The 27,298-nt window shown below is 56.5% G+C and overlaps 4 protein-coding genes across 4 annotated transcripts; all 4 read right to left on the bottom strand.

Moving 5' to 3' along the window:
* Nucleotides 1-275: 275 nt before the first annotated feature.
* On the bottom strand, nucleotides 276-4,030 carry HOXA5 (homeobox A5). The gene is made up of 2 exons (XM_037509586.2): nucleotides 3,136-4,030; nucleotides 276-2,155 (listed from the first exon to the last, which is right to left on the bottom strand). The coding sequence occupies exons 1-2, from the start codon at nucleotides 4,028-4,030 to the stop codon at nucleotides 1,905-1,907; spliced, it is 1,146 nt and encodes a 381-aa protein (XP_037365483.1). The 3' UTR covers nucleotides 276-1,904.
* A 1,704-nt stretch (nucleotides 4,031-5,734) lies between these two features.
* On the bottom strand, nucleotides 5,735-8,017 carry HOXA6 (homeobox A6). Its single transcript, XM_037509619.2, has 2 exons — nucleotides 7,372-8,017; nucleotides 5,735-5,995 (listed from the first exon to the last, which is right to left on the bottom strand). Exons 1-2 carry the CDS (start codon nucleotides 7,811-7,813, stop codon nucleotides 5,736-5,738), a joined length of 702 nt encoding a protein of 233 aa, XP_037365516.1. The 5' UTR covers nucleotides 7,814-8,017; the 3' UTR covers nucleotide 5,735.
* Nucleotides 8,018-14,823: 6,806 nt separating this feature from the next.
* On the bottom strand, nucleotides 14,824-21,014 carry HOXA7 (homeobox A7). Its single transcript, XM_037509609.1, has 3 exons — nucleotides 20,964-21,014; nucleotides 16,203-16,790; nucleotides 14,824-15,248 (listed from the first exon to the last, which is right to left on the bottom strand). Exons 2-3 carry the CDS (start codon nucleotides 16,579-16,581, stop codon nucleotides 14,917-14,919), a joined length of 711 nt encoding a protein of 236 aa, XP_037365506.1. The 5' UTR covers nucleotides 16,582-16,790; nucleotides 20,964-21,014; the 3' UTR covers nucleotides 14,824-14,916.
* Nucleotides 21,015-22,397: 1,383 nt separating this feature from the next.
* Nucleotides 22,398-25,769, bottom strand: HOXA9 (homeobox A9). The gene is made up of 2 exons (XM_037509634.2): nucleotides 24,838-25,769; nucleotides 22,398-23,780 (listed from the first exon to the last, which is right to left on the bottom strand). The coding sequence occupies exons 1-2, from the start codon at nucleotides 25,412-25,414 to the stop codon at nucleotides 23,542-23,544; spliced, it is 816 nt and encodes a 271-aa protein (XP_037365531.1). The 5' UTR covers nucleotides 25,415-25,769; the 3' UTR covers nucleotides 22,398-23,541.
* Nucleotides 25,770-27,298: the final 1,529 nt, after the last annotated feature.

Consider the following 27,298-nt stretch of genomic DNA (forward strand, 5'->3'; position numbering starts at 1 on the left):
TGGGCAGGGGAAAAGTTTGCTCTCCCTTTTGAATTCAGAGGCAACCTCAAAGTGAGAAAGAGAAAGAGAGAGAGAGACAGAGAGAGAGAGACAGAGAGAGAGAGAAGGGATCTCGAGGAAAAAAGTTTTCAGAGTACAAATAAACTCAAAAGTGCTCAGGAGCTTACCTTAACTCGAAGGGAGCCATTTTTCAGAGTTTTGAGAACTTGTGGTTTGGACACTTCTGGACCTAAAATTGACAATTTGAATGACCAGGCGGCACACGTAGCCTGCAAAAGAGTCAAATGGAGTCCAGCGTCAGTGAGATTATATGTTATGTGGTATATAATGTTGGATGTCAACTCCCCAAAACCATAAAACTTACTTTAATGGCCCCACGTGACGTTTTATAGCCAGTGAGCCGATCTGTCTGTGCTATGGATGATTTTACGATCTAATTCATAGACAAAACCCTATTCATTTGGCACCCAAATGTCATATAGCCGGAACTGGGGCTTATAAAGTTTACTGTTTTATAACTTTTAAAAGGAAAGACGGCATCAGTGTAAGCAGTCGGTAAATGTGCAAATCTCTAGTTGCGCTTAGCCGCTCTGAGGAGTTTCCCAATCAAGCTAGGATGGGGTAAGTACCTTCCATTTGTAGCTAATTAATTGTAGAAAAAGAAGCCAACTGGGTTCAGGGTGAGGAGGGAAGGGGTGCCTGGGTGGGTTAGGGACAGAGGGCTTGGGGGCCACAACTGGCACCCCAGGCTTTTCAGCAAGTGGAGGCCTAGAATGGCCTCAGGAAAGAGGTAGCATATGTGTGGGCCCTCAGGGCCGCTAACAAAGCCTTGGGTATTTTCTCCTTTCTCTCTCTTCCTTTTTTTTGTACCCAGCAACTTAAGTTGGTTCCTCAGAGATGGGCAAGTTGGACTCAGGCTTTGGAACCACCTACAGCTTTTCTACCTTTTGTCCTGAACTTTCTGATGGGTCAGAGTTATAGAGGCCGAGGTCGTTGGTCTGAGGTCTCCTTGCATTGGGAGGCTGCTCAGGTAGCCTCAGACACACAACCTTCCAGGACTCGACAGACAGAAGAGCAGGAAGGGGCGCTCGCTCTTTGGCACAAACCAGACCAAGAGAACTTACAATAGAAAGTTTATTTTTTTGTTTCCAGTCAGTATTTTTTTCCTTAAAAACAAATACAAAAAAAAAAAAAAAAAAAGCTGATCACAGTTTGCTTAAACAGCCAGACTTGGACAATATTTGTAACTTTGTTCACAAAAACATACATCACTGAAGCTGCGCTTATAAGAGCCACTTCCAGAGTTCGTGCAAAGGGTCCTACAAAGGCACGCAGGGACACACCGCTCAGAGTCACAGTTTTCGTCACAGAGTCACTAGTCACTACACGTCAAACAAGTTAAGTTGTGTCTCATCAAGTCACCTCTACAACAGCATTAGTTACACAAGGAATATAGGTAGTGTGAATAAAAATATCTTTAACAGCTTGGAGCTATTGAGACAGGAACACTTCCACTCACATGCACAGTTAAACAACTGGAGTGCAACACACAACATTGGCACTAAACGAGGTCGAAGGGGGACTTTTTTGTGTGTTTTTTTCTCTTTTCTTTTTTGTTATAGTTACTTCAAGTAACACAGCTTGCTTCATATAAATAAGTTAAAACATCTATTTTTTTTTTTTTCAAGACAAAGCCATTCAGGACAAAGAGATGAACAGAAAGCAGATCTACTTATACAGGCGCTATAATGGCAATAAACAGGCTCATGATTAAAAGATGAATTAGGGCAACGAGAACAGAGCTTCTTCACAGAAGGAACACAGGGGAGTTTCAGAAAGTCACCTTAGTACTGACACTACGCGGGATCCGCTAATACTGCTCAGTACTTTAAACGCTCAAATACTCAGGGGCGGAAGGCCCCTCCCGCCGCCGCCATGCTCATGCTTTTCAGCTTATTATCTTTTTTCCACTTCATTCTCCGGTTTTGGAACCAGATTTTAATTTGTCTCTCGGAGAGGCAAAGAGCATGTGCTATTTCAATCCGTCTTCGGCGGGTCAGGTAGCGGTTGAAGTGGAACTCCTTCTCCAGTTCCAAGGTCTGGTAGCGAGTGTAGGCCGTCCGGGCCCTTTTGCCTTCCGGGCCGCCTATGTTGTCTGCAACAGAAAAAGCGGTTTAGCCACCAACTCCTCAGCCCCTGGCTACCAAAGTTCGCCAGCTGGATGAGCCAGAGTCCGGAGCAGGGAATAGGGGAGAGAAACTCAACAAGTCCTCCCTCCTCGCCCGCCACCCCTCCCGAATTTCCTTCCCTCTTCCTTTCTAGAGAGAAAACAATACGATTTGGACTCTGGAAACAATCGGCCCAGCTGAGGCTGGAGCCCGTCCGGAGGATCGCTGGGTTTTCCCTCTCCCCTCTCCTGCCCTCTGCTCCTGCCCCTAGCGCCCCGTGCCAGGGACGCAGCAGCTCTCCCAGGCTGCCCACCGCTCGGAAACCTCCCTAAGTAAGGCCCTTTCCTGAGCGCCCAAGTGGCCTCCAGGTCAGCCTCCCCTAAAGTTCCAGTCCCTCGAGCCGCCTCCAGTTCCAGGCTGCAGGCTCGGGGCTCCTGCTTTCTCTTGCTTCCCTTCCCTCCCCTGCTCTCCCTCCTGCCCCCAACTTCAGAACTCGGCCAGCTCTCGCCTGGATCATTCCCCCCAAGCCCCTTTTCGGGGGGACTCTAATTAGTAACGCTGTTTCCCCAGCGCAGCCCTCCTCATAAATTATCCGCCCTGACAAGCCCGATTCACGGCCTCCACTGCCATCCTCTACCTCTCTGCGCCCTGCTCTGCGGGCCTGACCCGGGAGCGCGCTCCCAGGCGCTGGGGTTCGATGTGGGTATTTTTTTTCCTTTCCCCCCTCTTTCCACGCCTAAACTTGCCTGGCCAGCGGCTGTCCCCCTCCCTCCATGTGCGAGCACGGGGTGCTGCAGAGAAGAGGAGGAGGCAGGCGGGGGAAGGCGAGCGAGCGGCGGGGAGAGGCTCCACGGGGCTGGGAGAGGCAAGACCGGGAGAGAGACGGGGAGAGCAGGCGGTGAAAGAGAGAAGGGACCGAAAGCCGCGTCCCCCTGGCCGCGTGGAGTGAGAAAAAGGCTGGCTTTACCATGACTTATGTGCAGCTTGCGCATCCAGGGGTAGATCTGGGGCTGGGCGGGCGGCGCCGGGCTCGGCTCGCTCTGCGCGCTCGCCTGCTCGCTGCTGGCGGGGGCGTCTTCCTCGGCTCCGGACGCCGTGCCAACCCCCTCTCTGCTGCTGATGTGGGTGCTGCTGGCGTTGGCCGAGGCGCCGCTGGAGTTGCCCAGGGAGTTTTTCCCGCCGTGGTGGCTGTCGCTGCCGGGCGAGGGGGCCACAGCGGAGCAGGGCAGCGGGTCGGGCGGAGGCGAGTGCGTGGACGTGGCCGGCTGGCTGTACCTGGGCTCGGCGGGCGCCGCGCTGGCGCCGGCCGCGTAGCTGCGGGCGCGCTCCCCGGAGCCAAAGTGGCCGGAACCCGAGCGGCCGACGCTGAGATCCATGCCATTGTAGCCGTAGCCGTACCTGCCGGAGTGCATGCTCGCCGAGTCCCTGAATTGCTCGCTCACGGAACTATGATCTCCATAATTATGCAACTGGTAGTCCGGGCCATTTGGATAGCGACCGCAAAATGAGTTTACAAAATAAGAGCTCATTTGTTTTTTGATATGTGTGCTTGATTTGTGGCTCGCGGTCGTTTGTGCGTCTATAGCACCCTTGCACAATTTATGATGAATTATGGAAATGACTGGGACATGTACTTGGTTCCCTCCTACGTAGGCACCCAAATATGGGGTACGACTTCGAATCACGTGCTTTTGTTGTCCAGTCGTAAATCCTGCCTGATGACCTCTAGAGGTAAACTCGTGCACTAATGGGGGAGTTGGGTGGAGGCGAGAGGGGTGGAGCGCGCGCCTCGGGCGCGTGCCCGCCGTCCGCCGCCGCCGTTCAGTCGGACTCGAGCGCCACCCGCTGGAGGCAGAGCGCATCGCTCCGCTTCCGACCCTGGGCTGCAAGGGCCGGGGTCGAATTGAGGTTACAGCCCATTATGGCAAAATTATTGCATTTCCCTCGCAGTTCCATTAGGATGTACCAATTGTGAGGCCGTCAGCTGCCGATCGCGCGCCGGGCGAGGATGCAGAAGACCGGGGGGGAGATGGTGACTTGGATTTTATTTACAACAACTTTATTTCCCCGCTGTGCAGCCCCTCTTATTTTTGTGTTGCGATTGGGGTCGGTTCTGCCCATCCTGACGCCAGCTCTGATATTTGAAAATACAGATATCACCTTCGGGGAAGGGGGGAGGCCATTTAGCCAATTGGAGAAATAAATCCTGCCCGCAGCAGCAGCTACAATTACGGCTCTGTTTTTGCGAGCGCATGAGGGACAGTGTCCCTGCCGCTCTTAAATGACAGGCGTCTATTAAAGATAGCTTTTGTGTAGTGTTTCTCCTAGGCGAGGTCAAATTCCATACACTTTGATAGCCAGAGTCGATTTTTCCTTCGTGTAAATAAGGTTTTCGTGTCATTAGTTTGCTATTTGATTTACTTTTAAGCATCCAGCTTGGAGAATCTTCACCTCTGGATTCCTTTCCTCGAGTCAGTCGGCCCCCAGTTCTCAGAGTTCTTGGCGAGCCCAGTGAGGGGGTTCAGGCTCCCCGCAACCACAGAAGCTGCTTGAGGTCTGGGGATCCGTGGGCCGCGTTATTGGGGTCTTGCTGAAACCTCCTGGAGTAGAATGAGGGCGCAAGTGGAAACATTTCTTGGCAGTGCCTACGACATCCGTAGTTATTTTCCTGGGTTCTGAACGACCAAAGTAAAGCACAAATACAGCTGAAAGACAAGGGGGCCGCCCCTGGGGGGGACTGGCGTAGCACTCGCCCCTGGCACGCTTGTAAGCCCGGACCCTTGCCGCTCCCGTGACCCTGGGCCTCCTCCTTAGGTCCTGAAAGCTGCTGTGGTGGCAGAGCCGTTAATTTCAGAGGCGGGAGCTGTACCCCGGGGTCCGGAGCCTTCAGGAGCCCAGTCGTTCCTGGGGCTGTAAAGTTCCACCCACACCCACGTTGGCTCAGCTCGACTGAGGCTTCTCCTCTTCCACGGACGGTTGTGCGCCGGGCCGAAAGACTAGGCTCTCTCTCGGGGAGCCCCTTTGTTCTTCGAGCTTCTTCCTGTATGGGGGCGGCCTGAGAGGCCACCGCAGGGCTGGAGCCCCAGCCCTTAGGCCTCCCCTTTGCAGTGGTCTGAGTCGATTCGGTGGTGCCCTCCGAGGGGTTTAGTGGCCAGGGGTCGAGGCGGAAACGCCCAGACACCAAACGGGGCTCGGTCCGGGGTTCTTTCCTCGCCAGCAACCCCGCGTCCCGAGCTCAGGGGCGTGCAGAGGCGCTAGCACAAGAGCCGGGGACGAACTCGGGGCGCTCCCTGGGATCCGGAGCCGGCTTGGGCAGCCTTGGAGACCCGGACTGTGTGTGCAAAGCGCCCCGCTCCACTGCCGGGATTGGCTGTGTGGCTTTGTTGTTTGTTTGTTTGTTTTGTAAGGAATAAAATGCTTAGGCGTTTGCAAAGCTCTGGGTTCCCCTGAAGCTGCGTAAGCCCCTGGCTGGGAGCAGGCGGAGAGAAAAGTTGGGGAGCAGGCGAAGGCAAAGGGGCAAAGCCGAGGGAGGTTGTTGCCGCGCTGGCCTGGTTCCTGCCCAGGCGTCTACTCGCCCGCCTTGGCCTCAGCGTCTTCCCCGCTGGGCTGTGTGGAATTGATGAGTTTATTTTCCTTTTTCCACTTCATGCGGCGGTTCTGGAACCAGATCTTGATCTGGCGCTCGGTGAGGCAGAGCGCGTTGGCGATCTCGATGCGGCGGCGCCGCGTCAGGTAGCGGTTGAAGTGGAACTCCTTCTCCAGCTCCAGCGTCTGGTAGCGCGTGTAGGTCTGGCGGCCCCGGCGCCCGTGACTCCCGTACACAGCACCTGCGGGCAGAAGTGGCCGGGCGCCGGTAAGCCAGAGTTCCGGACGAGCCAGTCAGCCCCGCGCGCCCAGCACCCCGGGCCTCGGGGCTGGAACCCACCCACCTTCTCTCCAGCCTCTCCCACCTATGTCTGGGGCAGAAGTCGGCTGGATGGGAGATTATTTCATACCAAGCGAGACATTTTCCACCTCAAACGACCTGGGAGGGGGCAGTTTTTGTTTTTGAAAAACCTGCTCCGTAAGAAAATCATTACCAGCAAAATAAGGGAATGAGCATTCTGAATGCAGGATACCCTCCCCGTATTTTTGTGTGATTGTGGTGCGTGTTTCTGGGAGTGGGTAGGTGTGGAACCCGGTGTGTAGGTCAGACACTCTGAATTCACACACGGATCTCCATGAAGATGCTACTGTGACCAGCCATTCCAGGACTCATCACGCTTTGGGGACAATTTAAGTGATCAGCCCTCGCAAATCTTTGCAAATTCCCCCAAATTATATGGATGGCTCTTCTGAGAAAAACAGAGCTCCCTTGGAGGGAAAAGTGGATTTTAAAGCAAAGACGCTCTAAGTTTAAAAATCCGCATTAGGCACTGTCCTACTCCAAGGAGTCCCTGTGGAGTTTTTGGAAACCAGGGACAGAGTTGAAGTTTGGGGCCATCTGGTGTTTCTGGGAATGTAGGACTGTGTTGGACTATCTGTTCTGGTGCCAGAGGGGCCCATGGGTGGGGGGCTCTCTTCCAGTTGGGTGTGTGAGACTCAGGCAGGGCCTCAGAGAGAGGCAGAAGTTAGCTGTGAGTGAGCAGTTGAGTGGAAGGGGGAGGAGGGTTGGGAGGAGGGATAGAAAAATCCTGAGGCTGGGAATGTGGCCCTCCAAAGCTTTGGGGAGACACTGGAAGAGGCCAGATGCAGGTCTCTATCTTTGTGGATTTCTAGAGGGCAGGAAGGAGAGAGGGCTGGGGGCGAATGGGGAGTTATCAGTGATGGGTGCAGAAGTCCACTCAGGCTTGGGGATCTGAGCAGGGCGCTGGGTGAGCAAGCCCTCCCTCCCTCCCATCCAGCCTCACTCTCTCTCCTGGTTGTCTCTGTCAAGGAGCTCCCTAATGTGGCAGGGAGCCCCCCACCCTCCCCTAAGGTGTCACCTTACGTGGACACTACTGACTTACTTTCTCTGCCACAGCCTGATTGCTCCACTGGGAATGGGCTGGCCTTTCCTTTTTCATCTCTTTTCTTCAAGCCCAAGAAACTTTGTTCATTCTGTCCTCCTTCCTTCCTCGCTCTGCTTCTACCTGCTCTCTCTCCTTCTGCTTCCTTCCTTCTTGCCCTGCCTCCTTCCCCTCTCCCTTCACTCTCCTGGGGGGGCTGCAGGGAAATGCCTTACCCGCGCAGGAGTTCATCCGCTGCATCCAGGGGTAAACAGGACTCGTGTACTTCCGGTCGGTGCCTTCGTCATGGAGGGCTTTGCCCGGCACGCTGCTGCTGTCGGGTTTGTACTGCTGCTCGGGAGAAAAGTGCAGGTAGTCCCCGGGGCCCCTCTGCTTGCCACTGCCCGAGGGCGAGGCGCCACTGAGGTCCTTATCAGAATAGAAACACGAGGCCCCGTACTCGTAGGACGCCCGGTTGCAGGCCAGAACCGAGTTGGACTGTTGGTAGAAACAAGGTGAGGTGTACGTCTTGTCCGGGAGGCTCGACGCCCCGTACGAGGCCGGGAAGGGCCTCAGCGCGTCATAGCCGGCCGGGTAGAGGGGCAGCTGTCCCAAGAAGGAGTCCTGGCCGCTGGGCAGGCTCCCGGGGAAAGTGGGATTCACAAAATAGGAACTCATTTGCGCGCCCCTCTGCAGGACTGTGATTTGTTGTGTATTAGTACATCTGGCTATAACTATTAGTAGTCATCGAACTGGTTTGTTTCTGGATGGCCGAACGCCAAAAGCGACAGCAGCAAATCGCACCAGCTGACGCGGCGGCGGCCAATGGGAGCGAGCGCCGGAGCCCGCTCCCCGGGGACCGCGGCGACCGAGGCAGCAAAGTTACAAACAGCCCCCAGCCCGCCCGCCCGCCGCCCGCCCGGCAGATTAATGGGCGCGCACAGTCGGCCGGCCCGGCTCTGCTCCCGACGCCAGCGGCGGGCACGGCCCGGACCCGGGCGCGCGGATCAGGTCAGGCGAGGGGCATCGGAGCCCGGGCCGCCGCTCGGGCCTCGCCAGGCCCGCTCCTTCCTCCTCCCCTTTTTGCCGTGTTGGATTTTGCTGGGTTTTCCTCTCCAAACAGGAAACCTGACAGCCCCGCTGCTGGAGGGGCGGTGACAAGGATGGCTTTGCTCCCTGCCCGCCGGCCCTCCCAGCTGGGCCCTGAGTTTGCCCCTCCCCCTGCGCCCCCCTACCCGTGGGTGCGGGTTCCGAGCCGGAGAAGGGGGTCCGAGAGACCAGGCCTTTCGCGCCCTGCGCCTCACTTCCGCGCCCAAGGTTCGGAGGATCCCCGCCTGCTCTCCGTCCCCACTCTCGCCAGGGGCCTGGCCCACGCCGCCGACAGCGGAAGGCTCACCTCGAGCTGACCGGGGTGCGGCCAAACGCAGTCTCTTCCCCGCCTCCCCCTCCCCTTCCCACCGAGAACAGTCTCCTCTGAGCCCTCTTGGGCTCCCCCCTCAAAGACCTTCGGCTGCCTGGCCTCACCAGGCACCTCCACCCGCTGTGCGCCCCCCCTCCCTGCGTCCCTCCTTTGAACCCAGGAACCGAGGCCAGAAACCACTGGTTTCCACAAGAAAGGGACCTACAGTGGCGTGCCTGTGAGACTGAGCTGGGAAACCAGCCGTGGTACCCACACTCTTCACCCAGCACCTCAGTACTCCCCCTCTGCCACCGGGACCAACTCAGAGCTGAGACAGATCCAGATGTGGAATCTGCCCTCATTTCAAAACCTTGGGTGACCCAGGGCTCCTGGCCCAGCCCGCACAGCGGGCACCTCGGTGTCGGGGGTCCAAGGCCTGGGAATAATTGATGTAGTCATTTTCTGGGGTGCCCCTTGCCAGCACCATCCTGCTGTGTGCCCTCTTTCCTGCCCTTCCTGGGACTGCTCCGGAGTCTGCCGCCTGCAGTCGCTCCAGAATCGGAAACAGTTGCCTCACCCTTTCCAGAAATCATCTGAATTGCCTTTACTGTAGTCCCAGGCCTGACCTTCCCCAGGCAGGACATGAAAAGCCTGTCCTGGGCTGCTCTCGCCAGAGGGGTGTACCTTCCAGATAGTTGACTTTAACAGCACATGGACCAACCTCATTTTGTAGTGTGATTTCTTTCCAATAGCATTTTTATGGCTGTCTTTGTTGGGCTTGTAAAACCCCATGAATTAGCTTTAAAATTCTCAGTCCTGAGAAGGGTGAAGAAAAACTACTTAGACAATTTGGTTGAATTTCTGGAGGGTATTTATAATATCTGTGAAACAGACAAATGCAGGCTGACGGGGTTTAGGATTTGGGGGTGGCAATGCCTCCTTAGAAACCAGGCAGCGACATCCTTAATCTCCTTACATTCCCATTTCCTCCCTGCCTTCATTTCCCCAAAGGGAAAAATTTGGAAAAGGGCTGGCCTAACGCGGGCCTCTCCAGAGCCAAGGAGGCACCCCTTGACCGCGGCTGCCACCCACTAGACAGGGATTGCCCAGAAGCCGCTGCCTATGCCCAAATCAACCCAAGCCGGAAAGTTTCTCCTTTGCATAGATAAAGGAGGGCCTGGCAGGAGAAGGTAGAATTTAACATTTCTCTTGCATTTCTTCAGGAAAGGGGACTGATAGGTAAAAATGAAAACTCACAAATAAAAACATTTTTTTAAAGAAATGTTTCCTAAAAGTTACGATAGAAGAAAATTTGGTTTGAGTTATTGTTTCTTAACAAGCCCATCAGATGACAGTGATTTCAAGCAAGTCCTGATTACGTAAGATGAAAACCACCATTTGGAGATGTTGATAAATGTTTACATTTATAATTTCTGTTTCATCCCTCCAGGTTCCACACAGTGTTGGAGCTGGTGGCAGTTTACTACTCCTATTATTATTTGTTATGGTTTGACCTGGATTCTCGATCTAATAATTGTCCCAGCCAACGAGAAAATTTGATTTCTCACCTAAGAGCCAAAAAGGCATTATATTTATAGCTTCTATAGGCACTAAGAGGGAAAAATATATTAAATTGAAATCTCTATGTGTTAGCCAAGGCTGGTACATATCATGTTGGCAGCTGCTCAATTTATTTCACGTGTGTATGTGTGTGTGTATATGTGTGTGTATACATATATATATATGAATGAGAGAGAGAGAGAGAGACACTCAGGCAAGAATAGAGCCCACTGCACTCACTGGAGGGAGCCTGTCTTGGGATGGTGAGAATGGTCACCAGAGCTCCCTCTCTTCTCAGTCAAAACCACACAAAAATTTCACTTACCTTTCAGTTACTCTTCAAGGGGTCAGGATGGTGAGCAGGACCCCACAGTCTGCTCATTCCCTGGGCTGCCCACTGAGCTCCTCGACTTCTGCCAGTCTGGAGGGTGGCCTGCTAGTGTCTGTGGGGCACCTTGAAGGCCACCTCCTCCGCTGGGATCTCTAGGCCAGGCCAGAGCCCATGATACACAGGTGCGGCCTCTGCCTGTCACAGGCCCTTGCCTGGAGCCAAAGCCCGCCTTCCTTGCTTTAACCAATCCTCCTCAGGGCTAGGCAGGCCTGCAGGCCTCAGGACTACAAGTGGTCTCTCCGATTTCAAAATCCCAAAGCGGTCGCGTTGCCGAACCAGCGTGCGCCCCCCTGGGCGCCTTGGGGCGCGCAGTTTGGACAGAAGCAGCCATGACGTGCCAGGCGGCCTGTGGAACCAACCAGTCTCCATGGTGCTGGGGTTGTGGGGGGGCGGGAGGAGGGCTCGAATGTAGTCGGGCGTCCAGCTCCTGTCAGAGCTGGCCAAGGTGAGAGTGGATCCCGGCCCGTCAGGCCGTGGGAGGCCGCCCCTCGGGTCCTCCCTCGCCCCCCGCTCCTCCGCCTGCTGGGGAATCTCTGAGGGGCCCGCGCAGCAATCGCGCCAGGCAGCACGACGCGGGGCTGTGACTGGCGCTGGTCCCGGCGACGGCCACAGCGTGGCAGCAGCGAGCGCCCAGCGCGGTCGCAATAAATAATCTGCCCGAGGCAGCCGCAGTCAAGCAGCCCGCGGCCCTGCCATGCAAATGCGCAGCTTTAACCGTCTGGAGCGCACCCACGGCGCTGGTGGGCATCGCAGTCGCGCACAGTCCCTTCTTTTGACCTATTGTGTACCAAGATAGAATTTTAAGATGGGAAAACAACAATCACCAAAAAAACAAAAAGCAAATCAAAAGAACTCGAGCCCAGAACCTCAGGATCCTTTCTGGTTGCGAGCCCAGAAAGCTCCCGGGGCAAATCTGGCCGAGGCTCACCGAGGCCAAGCCACAGTCGGTGCCACCCTGTCACTTAAAACCAATGCTCGAGGCACCCTCCGCGCCTCCTTCCGGACGCCTCCACAGTCCTTTGGGCTCACGCGAGGCGGGGCGCACGGTCGCCAGCCCGCTGGCCAGGGTAGGTGCGGGTGGGTCCCCCTACCGCCCAGACTTGTTTTGCGTCCTTCCGCCAACCTCAGCTGCGGGGCCCCGCCACTCGCAGCAACACCACAACGTTGTCTGCACCGAAACTTTCCGCCAAGCAACACCCAGTCAATTAACCCAACCTCTCTTCCAAAACAGAATTGCACCCCTGCGTTCCCTCTCCCGTCGCTTCAGAAACCTCTCTCCTCGGAAAACCGCGGGAAGGGAAGCAGGCAAGCATCAGGAGACTGGCTGAATTAGTAAGTTTTGGGGTTTTCCTTCATTCCACCTATTCGTCCCGAAATCAATTCCTACCGACTGGAAGGTGTTGTGTTGCTGTCAACAAAACGCCTGTCCATGAACTCACTTTGCCTCACCTCTCCACACCTTCCCAGGTCAGGAATTGCTTCCTATTGTTGAAGAATTCAATCGAATCAATTGGGTCATGAATTTTAAAAAAAAGGAAAGAAAAGAAATCCAAACTGAAATGCTAGTGGGGAACGCAGTGTGCAGGGCCACTACCTTTTGGGTTCCCGGAGGTCGCTGGGGATGGGAGCGAGAAGACTTCAGTGCTCCTGCCCCTTGTCAGGGTGCTGTGCCACCGAAGGGAGGTGGGCACTTACAGCCTTGGTTAGCCAGGGACGGGAGAAGGGGAGGCGACGAGGGGGAGGGGGGAGTTGGGGGCGGTGGTGTGTGTTGGGGGGGCGAGTGGGAACCGGGGAATGCGGGTGAGGGCGAGTTTGCCCCTCGCCCCTCTCCAAAGCCGCCCTGGGTGCCCTCTCCCACCACCGGCGCCGCCTGCCATCTCACCACCTTTGCGTGTGTCTCCCCACATGTCTTACCTTCAGATGGCGGCTCCCAGAAGCTCCTGCCCCTCTGACAGCTGTCGCTTGAGCAGCCCGGAGAGACGAATCGACCTCCTTCCTGGTGCCAGAGGACGCAGGAAATTAGCCAGGTTGCGAGTTGCAAAGCGGCCGCGGCGGCGCCGGGAACTGGGCGCGCCCCACCTCCAGCAGGAGCGGCCGAGCCGGGCCGGGCCGGGCCCTCGCCTCGCTCGCCATCGCCGGACAAAGCGCAGCCGAGCCGGCTGGAAGGCTGAGCTCCGAAGCAAGCAGGACGGAGCGGAGCAAAAGAATGCGGCTCTATTCTCGCAAGGGAAATTATAAAAAAGTTCATGTTCACGGTTCCCATCCACATGACCGACAGCGGCCAATGGAAGGGCCGAACAACTCATAAAGTTGTATTGCAAAGTTGTAAATTTTCATAAACAACAACGGATTTATGACCCTTTCCCCATCACTAAGAGGAGGCAGCTCTTACACCGGCGCCATCTTACCACCGAGGCCGCCCCGACTTGGGGCTGCAGGTTTTTCAGACCCAGTTGGGCCGGGTTTTATTTAAAGAGCAATCAGAAGCGGCCCGGCCCAGGCAGGAGACTGGAGTCACGGTCTGCGCCCCCGCAGATGCCCAAGTTGTTCTGTGCCGTCCCTAGCGCCCCCAGCACTTCCCCAGCCCCTCTTGTTTCCCCCCACCCAAATGCCCCCCCAAGGCTTCCCAGCGGGGGATCTGCAGCCCCTTCCCCTTCTAGTAACCCCCCAATAGCAGAGCTGAGTCCTGGGGTGGGGGTGGGGTTGTGTCTGTAGCCCTGAATCCCACCTCCTAGCCTGGGGTTGGGTTCAAGGCGCTTGGAGAATTTGGGATCCCTCGCGGGGTAATACCCCTTCCCAAACCCAGTCCACAGCCTTTTGAGGAAAGGACAGATTTGGGATTTGTTCATGGAATTTATGGAGATTTTCCGGGAGGTTCACTAGATGATGTTTGTGCACACACGCAAAAAGCAGACAAAATTCTGCACGCACAGAAATGCACATATACAATTACGGACAAACGGAAAAAGCATTCGCTCAATTATGGACACAAAAATACACACAATTCTGAACTCATAAAAACACAAAAAAATAGGTACATGTATTTATACAAACCCACATGTAAAAAATTAACACAAAAAAGGAATTGAATGTGTTATACACCAATAAATGGACACCCTACACCTGGACCCTATTTGTCCCTCAAATCTTGCTGCCCCCCCCCAAGCCCCTTCAAACACAAGGAATAGTCAGGGCTCATTATCCAGCCATGTTTACCCTCTCTTCCTCAGCCCCCCCCCCATAAAGCAGTCCACATTTCTTTTATCACCAAGCATCTTTATTTTTCTGTTACATAAAACATGGTTAGCTGGGCAAGATGGGAAGCATTATCTTCCATATCTGGGAAACCCAGGCTAGAGTGGAGGGGATCAGGGGCACAGAGGACAACACAGGAGATGAAGGGCATTGGGGAGGGCCAATGTCCTCCCTACCCACTACAGAATTAGCTCAAGACAACACACCATGCCACAAAGTAACCCCATCAATACATCCTTCCCAAGTCAAGACAATGCCTTACAAATGAATTCCAAGACTATATAAATGACAAAAAAAAAAATCTTGTTCAAATATACAATATCTGCTATTGTAGGAAAATTCAGGGTGTACATATTCAACATGGCTGGACAGTAGGACACCGGGCAGGCGAGGGGGCAGAGAAGCTGGGAGCATTTCTGCAGTCCTAAGAGAAACTAACCCAGAGATCTGCAGCTAGCTTCAGAATGCTCCCCTCCAGAAATGGGGTGTGATGGGCCTGAACTTGGGGTGCCCAGGCCAGAGAAGGAAGGATTCTAGGTTGCAGCACTTAGAATGCTTTGGAATAAATATATTATTTTTCAATTTAAATAGAAGCCAATGCCCTGGCCCCTGGACCCCAGTGCCTTCTCAGAGACTCCAAAGGCTGGCAGGAAGTCTTTCCAGGGGCCTGACTGGGGAGGGGTGGGCACTAGGTAGCAGGCGAGCCAGTGAGCGCAAAATAGGTAGTTTGGGAGGAGTAGGTAGTACTGAGAGTCAGGTCCTTGTGGGTACAGGGAGGTGCTGGGTATCTGCCAGTGCTGGGACACATCTGGGCTTCCTGGGAGTGGAGGCCCGCTGGGGCTGGGCCCATAGGTAGTTTGGGGGTGCCTCTTGCCGAGGCCTGTGCTAGGTAGTATTTTTGCCGTGCCAGGCAGAGCAGGCCGGCCTGGGGCTTGGGGGTGTCTTTTAGGGGTCCTTGGAAACAGAGGGCTCCCCAAGGGGACCCAGTCTAGGCGGCTGCTCAGTCCAGAAAAGTTGGGAGCTGGAGTGGATAACGGGGGGCAGATGGGGTGCGGGTTGGGGACTGGGTTTTATTTTTTTACATTTTATTGTTTTCCATTTTTGCAAATAAAAATCAGTGAGTCTCTACAGACGCTTTCCCGACTGTCTAGTGCAGCCAGGCCCGGCCGGGGGCCCTTATTCCTCCTCTTCCTCGTCCTCCTCCTCGTCTTCCTCCTCGTCTTCGTCGTCCGCCTTGTCCGCGGGGGCCGCCGCGGGGGTGGCGGCCACGGCGGGCACTGAGCCCTCGGGGGCCGTGGCGGCGGCCGGACCCTCGTCCTTATGTTCTTTCTTCCACTTCATGCGGCGGTTCTGGAACCAGATCTTGATCTGGCGCTCGGTGAGGCAGAGCGCGTGGGCGATCTCGATGCGGCGGCGCCGCGTCAGGTAGCGGTTGAAGTGGAACTCCTTCTCCAGCTCCAGCGTCTGGTAGCGCGTGTAGGTCTGGCGGCCCCGCTTCCTGTCGGGCCCTGGGGGCGGACAAGCGGACACACGGGCACGGGAATAGACAAGCGGACAGGGGCACAGACAGGACAGTGCATTAGCCAGGCCGCCGTCTCAGGGCCGCACCTTCCTCCCCACCCTGCCCGGGGCTTGCATCCCCCCGCCCCATGCGCCCTGAGCCCCCCGAACTGAGCTGGGGGAGCAGTGGGGGCGTTCGAGGAAGTCCCCAACGACCGTGCCAGACACACAGGCAGCTCTGTGAGGAGGGAAGGCTCGGAATCCCAACTTTACAACCGCCCTTTCCAGCCGGCTAGGCTCCCACAATGTCCTGGTCCTCCTGACAAAGGGAACTTGTAAATATAGAGTGTGGGCAAGTGGGAAACGCTGCGCTTGGCTAGCCGGCTGCTCCCCCGCCTCGCCAGGCAAGTGGAGGAGCCCACAGTGATCCCCACTCCAGGGGCGCCTTCCTCTCCCAGCAGCCCACTCCCCCACTCCCGGCCCTTCCTGAGGCGCTGGGGCCTCTCTCGCCGCTCGCAGCCCCCACCCCCCCCCTTTTAAAAGGTTCCTGCACGGGGGGCGTGTGAGGGGCCCAGAAGGGTTTGACTCTCCCAGCTTTGGAGAAAGAAAAGCCAGGCTGAGAGCGAAGGAGCAGGAGAAGGAGAGGGGCGGCGAGCGAGCGAGAAGAGAACAGCGAACAAACTTAATGTTAAAATTCCAAGGCAAACGGAGTTAAATAAATTTACGAGGATGGAACCCATTAATTGGGCCATAAAAAGTTTTATGAGTCTCATTTACATACAATGCTAAGGGCTCTCCACGCTATGGCGCCTCGGCTCTAATTAAAACCAGAAAGGCTGCGCCGCCAGGAGTCACGGGGCCGCTGGCTCGCAGTCGCCTGGCTCCGCGCTCGGGGCTCCCCCGGCCCGCGCGCCCTGGCCCCGGCCCGCCCGCCGCCCCGCCCGCCTAGCGGCTGCGCCTACCTGAAGACCGCATCCAGGGATAGATGCGGAAATTGGCCTCGGCCGGGCCGTGCAGCGCGCCCTCGTCCGCCTTGTCGCAGGCGCCTTTGGCGAGGTCACTGCAGAGCCCGGGGATGTTTTGGTCGTAGGAAGCGCAGGGCAGGTTGCTGTAGGCGTCGGCGCCCAGGCCGTAGCCAGACGCGAAGGGGCTCTGATAAAGGGGGCTGTTGACATTGTACAAGCCCGGCACGGTCGAAGCGAAGGCGCCGGCGCCCGCCCCGTAGCCGCTTCTCTGCGAGTTGGGCGCAAAGGAGCAAGAAGTCGGCTCGGCATTTTGGAACAGAGAAGCCCCCGCCGTATATTTGCTAAAAAGCGCGTTCACATAATACGAAGAACTCATAATTTTGACCTGTGATTTGTTGTCCGGCAGCTTTCAGTGTCGGTTTTACGAGGTAGCGTGATATATGATAACATTACACCCCCAGATTTACACCAAACCCCATTTTCTTTTGGACGGAGCTCGCCGCAGCACGTGACCGCCCACATGACCGCCTCCGCCAATCTCAGCAGCCCTCACAGGTGGTCTCGCTCCGCGGGGCCCGCAGCTGCCTAGAATGGAAGGGGAAGAGGCTCAAATATGTGACCAACGAATCTGCCAGCACCGGGGCGGCCTGGCGCGCCCTGCGGGACAAGGACCCCAAGGCTCCGCGGGAACATGCAGCCCGCGGCGAACCCGGGCTCTGGCCTGCAGACGCGACGCGGGGCCCGGGCCGGCGCAGCCCCCTTTGGCCTGTTACTGAACCCTGGACCAAGCCCGAGGGACCTCCTTAACCCTCCCCTGTCCAGTGACCCAACTGAAGGGGGATCGCTACACCCCGCATCCTCCCCCGCCCCAGGGTGTTCCTGTGGTCAAGGTCCGTGTCTTCCCTCCCAGGTCCAGTGGGCCCGAGGCCCAGTTAGACTCCGATCCAGATGGGGGCAGGCGTAGGGTTGCTCCCAGCTGCAGGGAGAAACGCCACCGCAAACTGGAACCATGTGGTTCGAATAAAGTCAAAGTCTCCCAGCTTCCTTTCCTTAATCTGCGGCGCACTGTTTATCCACCCTAAAGGAAGCAGTGAAATATTTATCTATTAATGAGCCTCATTTGCCAACAGATTTATTAACGTGGCTTCCCCTCCGGCTCCCTGACACCGCTGGCCCCTGAAGGTCCTGTGTGTCGGCTCCTGGGCACCTCACCGGGCTCTGGTAGCCGGAGAAAGGGCTACAACATACTCTTTTGTCCTCCCTGCAACCTTTGATTTCCCCTGGTGCAAAGGGAACCAACTCTATCTCCCCCAGTTTGTAAGAACCTCAAGTCTACAGCTTTCCAAGTACTGCCAGCTGGTGAGGTTTCTGGTAGTTTTCACGGGGCCACCCCTGGGCTTCTGCCAGTTCATCAGGGGCCTAAGTGCCCAGGAGCAAAACACGCTTTAGAACCAGTTTGGGGAAGAGCAAGTGTGTGTATGTGTGGGGGGTGCACAGGCACCTAGATCCTGAAGCTTACCATAGGTCTCCATTTCTTTTGGAGATTCCCCAAAAACGAATAGGGGAGCCCCTTGCAAAAGGGCACCCAATCCTGGCAGCTTCACCTTTCCAAGCTCACAGATGCTTTCCTGCTCTTGAAGCCTGGCGCTCACCTGGTCTTTCCTCTCATGAAGGCCCCCAACTCGCGAAGCTCACCTTTCCAATCCCCCAACCCTTGAGCAGGGTTGGCCCAGTGGGAGCCCCTGCCGCACACTGCTCAGTGGAAGGTGATGGGGCGAACCCTTCCCCTAAACGCCTCATAAACTGCCCGGCCGAGCTCCCGGCCCAGCCACCAGGTCAGTATGCCTTTTACTGCTCAGCTCGATTGCACACCATAAACCCGACCTCACAATGGAATTGCCCCGGAAATTCTCCTCCAAATTATAGAGTTTGGTTCCTTGTGTACAAAGCACTTCCCATCATTTTCAGAGGGTCCAGGCTGCCCGTTCAAGGCACCCTCTTAGGGGGTCCCCAGAGCACAAAAGGCACCGGCAGTGTTCAGACCCGGATGCAACGGAGCCCCATCTCCCGCCTGGTGGACAGCCCACAGGCAAAGGTGGGGAATGGGGGGTGCTGTCAGGGGCAGGTGGGCGCCTGGTGGTACATCCTGGGGGTCCGGAGGCCACAGGGGATCAATACCCCGAATGTCCTTTATGGGGCATCAGGCTGACAGTGTGTCTGTGCTGGCAGAATGGAGGGGGTGAGACGGGAAGGCAAGGGAAAAACCAAATATTCCCAGAACCAGGCTTCTGGCAGAAAATGAGAACCTAAGAATGTTAGAGAAAGAAGAAGCAAACAAGGAAAAAGCTAGGAGATCAAAGAGGCAGAATTACACAGCTTTAGACCAATAAATTGTTCCTCGGGTGACACAGAGCAAGATGCAAGGAGAAAGACCGTGGTGGCTGCTGCCGCCGTCTGTCTAGACTTGGGCGGCTGGAGCAGCGGACAGCGATGACGATGAAAGTAGACCCTGCCCTGAGCGAGCGACCAGACGGCGGGATGAAAAGGAGCGCAGCTCTGGCCGAGAGCAGCCGGAGCCCGCGCCACAGGCTGATCCTGGCCGAGGGTTGCCCGGCATGGGTCCAAACGGTGCTGGCAAAACGCGCTGCCCCCTCGGCCTGGGCCAAGGAGATTCAGATACGGCCGGTGAGGCCGCGACCTTTCTGGGCCCAAGGCGGCCCACCGGGCTGAGTCCCGCGGGTGCCCAAACCCGCCTTTCGATTCTGGGCTTATTCATCTCTTCCCTCCTGCGTCTGTGGCAGGATTTGAAAACGAAAAGGCCAGGCAATGCCAGGATTTCAGTAAGGCCTCTTTTACGGCATTGTCTTAGACCACTGATTTTTTACTTACTTGGCTGAAAAAAAACACAAATGCACTGGGTTATAGATGATAATCTTCACCAAAAAACTCGTTGCTGCTCGGCCTGGCGCAGGCGTGTGGAGGCGGGATTCTAATCCCGGAGCTCTTGGAAAGACACCTCTGCGCTCTCCTGGCGCAGGGTGCCTCCCTACCCAGCAAAGCGCTCCCCTTGCTCCTTGTTCCCAAACAGTCCTCAAGGCTTACATACGCCCCACTAAGAAGTCAACCCAGTTCTAGGGCGCCGATTGGAGACTGCGGGGCAGTCTCCGGTTTGGCCATTTTCTCAACGTTTCCACCCGCACCGGTGCTCGGCTTGCTTTTGGGTCTCTGTCCTACGAGCAGTCCTGGGTGGAGGAGCGGGGACAGAGTCCTCCCCGACGAGTGCAAAGGAGGCCGGCGGGCGCACGACTTGTCCGCGCTGCTCATACAGAAGCCGTTCCCAGGCTGCTTGGGGGCCAGCCGCCTTCCAACTGCCAGTCGGCCAAGGGCAACAGAGGCCCCTCCTGGTGGTCCCTGAGCCCTCGGAGGTCCTGGTGGGCCTGCACCTACCTGGGGCCTCCGTGGTCGGTGGGAAGCAGCGCTCACCACCGGTCTGCTCCTTCGCCATTTATTCGTAGTTACACAAATCGAGCTTTCTGTCTGCGGTTTGGATACACAGCCAGAGGCGGCTCTGGGGGAAGCTATAAAACCCTTCTTACAATCAGATGTCGTGAAATAGTGTGTATTATATAAGGAAATATAATGGAGGCGTGTGTCTGTAATGCCAGTGTGTGTGTGTGTGTGTGTGTGTGTGTGTGTGTGTGCGAACGCGCGTGTGTGTATCAACTGCGAAAAAGGGAATGAGGAGCAGGCGGAGAGAGGAACGCCCGGGAGAGATGTCAGCCAAAATCCAGCTCCCAGTTTTACAGCATGTGCAGAGTGAAGATGCAGGTTGTAAACATTTTGTGGGCTTGGTGGAGACTGTTACGACTCAAATAACTGCACCGCGTGGCGTGTTCACAGCGCTCCCGGGGTGCTTCAAAGGGCAGCTCGCTTGCTTTTTTCGTTCCCCCCTCGGAAACCATTCTGCGTCGGGGTTGATCTTCCTCACAGTGGGACTAGGGGCGCGCCTGGAAGTTTTGGGGGCGTGTTCGCCATCCAGGGTTAGGAATAGGCTGGGCCAGGTTTGGGGTCCCCTCCATGCTCCTGAGCAGCAGCCCCCGGAGCGGCTGCAGTCCTCCCACCGCCCACGAAATCCGGCGGCCAGAGAAAGCGAGGGCGGTTTTCACGACGTGACCTCCTATCCCGGAGCTAAGATGTCATTATAATTACTTTAAATTGAATATTTATTTTAGAATAACCAAGTCAGTTCCAGCCTGGTCCCCAGGAATTCCCCATCCAGGCAACTCGGCCGCCAGACCCACACGAGACAGTTACCGAGAAGCCTTTCCATGCCGTTTTCGGTCGTCGAATCGTACTGTCACGTATTCGAGACGGCAGCATCCCGGGGTCCCCGCTCGCCTGCGGGTGCTGGCCCGCCTGGCTCTCCCCCGGGGGCCTCCAGGGCCGCCGCAGCACCCGTGGCCACCAGGTCCGGGGGCTACAGGCCTTAATATTTGTGTCTGTCTTCTGGTCAGTCGGGTTCTCGGCGCGTCTGGCCGCCCCAGGCCTGCCCCGCGCTGGGGAGGTGCCCCACAGCCTCTCCTGCGCCCGGGGCTGCAGCCCTGCGGCCGCCGGGCGGCACCGGCTCGCGCTGTGCCCGGGGCACGGACGAGAGGCGGCCGGCAGCGGGCAGGGCCCCCGGCTCTTGCCAGCTTCCCAGCGAGATTTCCCACCCAACATGAGCAGCACCGAAAGCAAAAGACCGCCGGGCACGCAAACCTCGGGCTCCCGTTCCAGAACCGCTCGTGTCAGGTCGACATCTTAGGAGCTTCCCCGGGCGCCGGCGGCGGGAGATGGCGGCGCGGGCGCCTCTTCCGTGGAGCCACACTGCCATCTGCTGGCCACGCCGCGGCACTGCAGCGCCCGGGCCGGCCTGAACTTCGCGAGCCGCCCGCAGGCTCCCCGCGGCAGAGCCCCGCCAGGGCCGGGGCGGTCCGGCGGGGCGGTGGGGGTCTGCGCGAAGCCCGGAATCTACGCTGCCAGAGGGCAGTGCCCATAAAAGAGCTGTTTCCGCAGCCGCTTTATCGGCAGCAGACAGGGCAAACAAATGAAAGGGCTTTGGTGGAAAATCTTAATTGGGGCTGGACAGTTGTAAACTCATTAAGGACCGAATTCCAGACAGTTCGCAGACCCGGCCTTTATGGCACACTCTTACTGCCCATTCTTTGAAGTTCCTTCTGTCTGCAACAACAGAGGGCGTCCCAACTTGGCGACGGGGTGGGGGTGGGGGTCTAGGGGGTCGCCCCATTCCCCTGGCGCCCTGGTTCCCGTTTTAGGCGTCTCGTCGGGAACGCAGATAGCTTTGCAGAAGACCAGGGGGTGGGTTTGGGGTGGGGAGGGCGAGAAAAGAAAAGGCAGAGGAGATGAGGCTGAACTCCAGCCCCATCTAGAAGGCGCTTGGGCCTCCGAAGTTGTGGTGTTCCCCCGCAGTCCTTTACACCCCATAAACGGTAACAGCCCTCATATTCTTTTATGGCGCTTGGGGCTCCTCGGTTGCCTGGCCCTGCCTCTGCGAGGACCTGTGCTGGCGAGGCTTGCGCTGTGCCAGACTCAGATTCCCCTGGGCCTACCTGACGGGACACAGGGGGTGTGGGGAGCAGCCTTCGTCCCCTGAGAGTCCCCAAGTGTCTGCCTGAGGCCACGTTGTGGTTGTCCGTTGTGGTTGTCGGCCTCCCGTTTCCCTTCCCGGGGAACTCCTCAGGAGGCAAGCCCCCAACTCTCTGGGTCCCTCGCCCTCCCTCTACCTCCCACCCGCCGCCAGGGAAGGTGCCTGGAGTCCCCATGAATCTGGATTTGGAAAATTGCGGGGCGCCGAATGAAAGAATGACCTCTCATTGCTACTGGCCTGTGCTACCGGCGACTCCAGCCCAACTCCCCAGGGCCTCCCCGCCAGCCCGGAGGAGGCAGCGGTCCTACAAATGGACACAAAGCAGGGAGTCAGGCCTCACCGCCCCTTGTCCTCGCAGGCAGCTGGCCTGCTTGGATGTGCTGAGGCCAGCCTGGGACTGGTTGCCACAGGTCCTGGCTCCTAAAAGCCCGCCAATGGCAAAATTGAGGCTCTGTCCTCCTCCACTTCACTGGGGCCCCCACCCAGAGACTACCCAGGTTCCCCCACCCCAGAGAAGAAGGTGCAAAAAGCTGACCCGCAAAAGATAGAAAAGAATCAATATATTTTATTTGGCAAAAAGTTAAATATCTCAACACAATTTGGTCAGTAGGCCTTGAGGTAACTATTGCAAAATATACAGTGTATGTTCAGCCCGATGGAAACCCCAGATTCATCAAGGATACAAATCTACAGTAGCCCAATGGCAGTTTCATAGTGTATAATTTATTATCAATAAAATTAACTCCGTTACAATAAGCATTCATTTTCCCCGATTAAAATTAAACGTAAACCATAGGTAGTAACCTTCTGCACATGTGTATAGCTCCGAATTTCCTCACTGTTTTTCTGGTGCAAAACCAGTATTCAAGCTCGTTTGATTACTTTTTCTTTAACATGTGAATTATATATACAACGAACAAGATAGACCTATAAAGCATGGAAAGACTAAAATGCCCACATTTCAAACGTGGAGAAAAACCATGATCCTATGCATCCCGGAGAACCCTTTCTTTTCAATTTTTTTTTTTTTAAATTTCACTGGGAAATCCTTACAGCTAGTTTACAACCAAAGGTTAACAGCCTAGTTATACAGAAGACATATTCCACTACAGAGCTATACTCTATGCGACTGTTTTTCTCCCTCATAAACAACCTGAGTTCAAATTGAATCCTAGCTTTCACAATCACAACGGGTGCGTCACCCAGCACAGAAGTTTGAGTCACAAAACATAATTACCACAATAAAACACAGTGTTCAAGTATCTGGGCAGATCGCTCTGCTGCACAAAGAGCAAATTAAATTAACTACACAGACTAAAAACTATACAGCCCACCATCAACAGTTGTGCATTATAAAAAGGTAGTTTTTTTTTTGTTTGTTTGTTTTAAGTCAGGACAGGTAGATTTTTTTTTTTAAATATATACAAGCTAGCACACACAACCATCAGCGCTAATGCCCCCTTTATTCATTTTAAGAAAATGGAAAGCTTACAATACCTCCTCCATCAAAGCGGCAGGCCAAAGAGGCAGCCTGAGCAGGGTTTGCCAGGGGGAGATGAGGCCTGGAGGTTAGAGCCGCTTTGTGCTGGGTGGTGGAGGCTAGGGTGGGGTGGGGATGGGAGAAGGAAATGGGCAGTCCTTGCTCTTTCTCTAGCTCCTTCTCCCTTTTCTAAACGAACTCCTGAAGCATCACTCGTCTTTTGCTCGGTCCTTGTTGATTTTCTTCATTTTCATCCTGCGGTTCTGGAACCAGATCTTGACCTGCCTCTCGGTGAGGTTGAGCAGTCGGGCCACCTCGTACCTGCGGTCCCGGGTGAGGTACATGTTGAACAGAAACTCTTTCTCTAGTTCCAGCGTTTGGTGTTTCGTATAGGGGCAGCGCTTCTTCCGTGTAGAGCGTGCGTGGAGCCAGTTGGCAGCCGGGTTGCCTATGCGGGGGGAATAGAGACAGGAATTTAGAAGCAGCAGCCGCCACCCGGCTCTGGGAGCCGGGGAACCTCCTGGGGTCTTCGGCCAAAGTGCAGGATGCGGCTGAATCGCTCGGGAAAGGCAGCCCAGCTCTGGACACAATGGAACCCTGGCAGACAGACGCAGGGACCGTCACTTACAATTGCGCGCAGTAAAACCTCGGCTCACCCCCCCTTTCTCCTCTCTCCTCCTTTCTTTCCTCCCAGCTCCGCATTTTGTGTCCAGAGTGGACGTGGGAAGCAGAGCTTGTTGCCACTCGGGGGAAACCATGCTGCCCTGTGCTCCTGTGGCAAGACTGGTATTTCTTTTCTCCCGCTCACTGACTGTTTCTTCCCTTCCCCACCTCTCGTCTATTCTCCCTACTCCTCATTTGACCTCCCTGGGAGGCTGATAGCCTAGCAGGCCCGCAAGGTGCCCCAGGACCCCAAAGGCGTCGATGGCTTCTCCAGTTTATTGAAATAATCTGGCACGGGGGCTCCCACGGTCCGGCTGCCTGCAGCCTCATCTTGGGCAGGATTTACGCCACCACTGGCTGAAGGGAAGAAGTGGAGGGCATCGGCCGGTCCCGCAGCCTCCCGGGTCAAGCTGCCCGGCTGTCGCTGCTGCCGCCGCTCGTGGACAATCGAGCTGCACAAAAGACTCTCTCAGCCACGCTGCTTTCGAAGAACGGCCCAAAGTATCTCTGTCCCGGCCCCGGGCAGCCAAGGAGAGGGGCGGCTGGTCTTGGCTCGGCCCGCAGAGCCCGCCCCGCCCCTCCCCTCTCTCCCTCTCTCTCTCCCACTCTCGGCAACAGCCGCTTCCCCTCCCCCTGGAGCCCGGCGGGCCGGCTTGTCCCTGCTCTCTGGACTTGGGGCCCTCTCCGAGGTGTCCCAAACAAACAGCAACTTCTGGCTCCTGGACCCTGCTCAGGAGGCTCCCGGCGCGGGCGAAGGCAGGCTCGAGAGAAACGTGCTGGGCCGGCAGATCCCGGTGGCCGGCGTGGAGGCGGTGGCCGGTCTGGAGGGAGGAGACACTTACTGGGATCGATGGGGGGCTTGTCTCCGCCGCTCTCATTCTCAGCATTGTTTTCGGAGAAGGCGCCTTCGCTGGGCTGTTTTTCTCTATCAACTGGAGGAGAACCACAAGCATAGTCAGTCAGGGACAAAGTGTGAGTGTCAAGCGTGGGACAGTCACCCCTTCTGGCCGACAGCGGTTCAGGTTTAATGCCATAAGGCCGGCTGGAGGGCAAGCCCGCGAAGGAGAGCGCGCCGGGCGTGGGCTCCAGCCAGGAGCGCATGTACCTGCCGTCCGGCGCGGCCGCCGCCACGGGCGCCTGGGGGTGCACGTAGGGGTGGTGATGGTGGTGATACACGGCCGCGGGCACCGCGTTGGCGCCCGCCGCGTGCACCGGGTTCCACGAGGCGCCGAACACCGCCGCCTTGGACTGGAAGCTGCACGGGCTGAAGTCGGGGTGCTCGGCCAGCGCCGCGGCCTGCCGGGGGGGCTGGCCCAGGGCCCCCGGCGCATAGCGGCCCGCGCCCAGCTCGTCCGCGGCGTCGGCGCCCAGCAAGAACGAGTCCACGTAGTAGTTGCCCAGGGCCCCGGTGGTGGCCATCGCTGTGCCCCGCGCCCGGCCGGCCGGCCCGACCCGAGGAAATTATGAAACTGCAGATTTCATGTAACAACTTGGTGGCACCAGGGGGGGAAGTACAGTCACCTAATAAGTTGCCGGCGCCCGCGCCCCCATTGGCCGCGCGCGTCACGTGCCCGCCCAGCAGAACAATAACGCGTAAATCACTCCGCACGCTATTAATGGCCCGGTGTTTTGCAGTCATAATTTTTATAGCAAAAGCCATATGTTTTTATGCAAAGGGATCGCGACGCTCCACGATCGGGTTTGTTTTAATTGTGGCCAACGAAGATTAAAAGATCAAATCTGGCCTTGCCTCCGTGCGCCCTCCCCTCCCAGCGCCACCACCAGACACCCCCTTCTTAAGCGGACTATTTTATATCACAATTAATCACGCCATCAGCCCGGCGCGGGCCCCGCGTGCGAGCGCGGCCAGCGGAGCCCCTCACATAAAATTAGACAATAATTGAAGTCATAAAAAAGCAGCCAAATCGCATTCTCGCTCTACTGTATTTAAATCTATATTTATGATATTTCATAAGGAGTTATTGTTTCAGAAGCCACACAGGCTGGTGGGAAGTTGGGAACAACTAGCAGATTCGTTTGCCTCGCCGTGGCTCTCACTTGTAAAAATTTATGGGGACTTGGAAAGGTTAAATTAGACTGTTGTGTTTGGTTGGCGGGCCCCCTGTAAATAATCCCTGCGGTCCCCGGAGATGCGAGTTTACGCCGGGCCCGACGCAAAAAGTCAAATTCAACGCAGTATCAGTCCCGAGCGGAGTCGCCGCCGCCCCGCCTGAGCGCGCTGGACAGGGACAGGCCGCAGAGGGGGCACCAACTCTTGTGGGCCCCTGAAATCTGCCGGGCTGGACTACGGGGTGCCCGGGCAGCTGCCAGATTCGCCACTGCACCTCCAAAAGAGGGCCCCGTGGAGGAGCAGCCCGGGAGTTAGCGGCAGACTTCATGGAGGCGAATTATTCGAGGGACTGTTCTGCCTGGCGTTTGGCCCTGACAGGGCGCGCAGGATCGCCCAGCCCAGAATCCAGACTCCTGGGCCCACGCAGTAGGCACCCCTGCCCGGCGCGGAGACCTGCAAGGCCCTGACTCTGAGCTCTGCAGGCCTCTTCGAGCTTCCTAAACCCGAACTGTGGGAGAAAAGCCAGCCAGCATCAAGGGAAAGCGAGTTCGGCCTGCGAAAAGGCAGCCGCGCCTAAAAGACCCAGAGACTCCACTTGCTGGGAGACCCGCACCAGCAGAGTGGCTGCTCCCTGGGCCCAGTAGGACTCTATCCTTCCTGCCTTCCTGCCTGCCTTCCTTCCTTCCTTCCTTCCTTCCTTCCTTCCTTCCTTCCTTCCTTCCTTCCTTCCTTCCTTCCCTGTGGCAACCCCGGCCCTCCCTGGGTTACCCCCTGGGCCAGGCCGCTCAGTGGAGAGTTACAAGTGAAGCGGCAGCAGCTCAAGTCCAGGGCTAGAAATTAAAACGGGGAGGGGCACAGAGCATTGACTTTAATCCCATTCTTTGCTTGACCAAATTGTGGAGGGTATTTCTCATCCCTTAGAGTCTTTCAAGGATAAATTAGACGACTGTGACCTCTCTGTTAAATGAAAGAAAAAACCCACCCCAAATCTGAACAGAAAGGAGCAACTCCTAAAAAACGGGGTAATTAAATTCACGTGTGAACACTGCCTGCAAGAGTGTGTTTCTCATTAGCCCACTTCCCTGGCGGCGAGGGCAGGCGGCCTTGGTTCTCCCATCCCCTTTTCTGCCTCCATCCTTCCCAACAGATCCAGTAACTCCCACCCCCCCACACACCCACCCATCCTGCAACATCCCTATCCCCGGGCAGGGACCTTCCAATGCCAGGCTCTC

The sequence above is a fragment of the Talpa occidentalis genome, unplaced genomic scaffold (assembly GCF_014898055.3).
Source record: "Talpa occidentalis isolate TD23 unplaced genomic scaffold, MPIMG_talOcc4v2.1, whole genome shotgun sequence".
In the NCBI taxonomy this organism is placed as follows: Eukaryota; Metazoa; Chordata; class Mammalia; order Eulipotyphla; family Talpidae; genus Talpa; species Talpa occidentalis.

Bases quoted from the DNA above. Each gene is read 5' to 3' on its own strand.
- HOXA5 (XM_037509586.2), bottom strand. From the start codon at position 4,030: ATGCGCTCTGCCTCCAGCGGGTGGCGCTCGAGTCCGACTGAACGGCGG. The intron at 2,156-3,135 runs GTAAAGCCAGCC...TTTCTGTTGCAG, and splicing joins CAAGCTGCACATAAGTCATG to ACAACATAGGCGGCCCGGAA.
- HOXA6 (XM_037509619.2), bottom strand. From the start codon at position 7,813: ATGAGTTCCTATTTTGTGAATCCCACTTTCCCCGGGAGCCTGCCCAGC. The intron at 5,996-7,371 runs GTAAGGCATTTC...TTCTGCCCGCAG, and splicing joins GCGGATGAACTCCTGCGCGG to GTGCTGTGTACGGGAGTCAC.
- HOXA7 (XM_037509609.1), bottom strand. From the start codon at position 16,581: ATGAGTTCTTCGTATTATGTGAACGCGCTTTTTAGCAAATATACGGCG. The intron at 15,249-16,202 runs GTAGGCGCAGCC...GTCCGCCCCCAG, and splicing joins TCCCTGGATGCGGTCTTCAG to GGCCCGACAGGAAGCGGGGC.
- HOXA9 (XM_037509634.2), bottom strand. From the start codon at position 25,414: ATGGCCACCACCGGGGCCCTGGGCAACTACTACGTGGACTCGTTCTTG. The intron at 23,781-24,837 runs GTAAGTGTCTCC...CCCCCCGCATAG, and splicing joins CAAGCCCCCCATCGATCCCA to GCAACCCGGCTGCCAACTGG.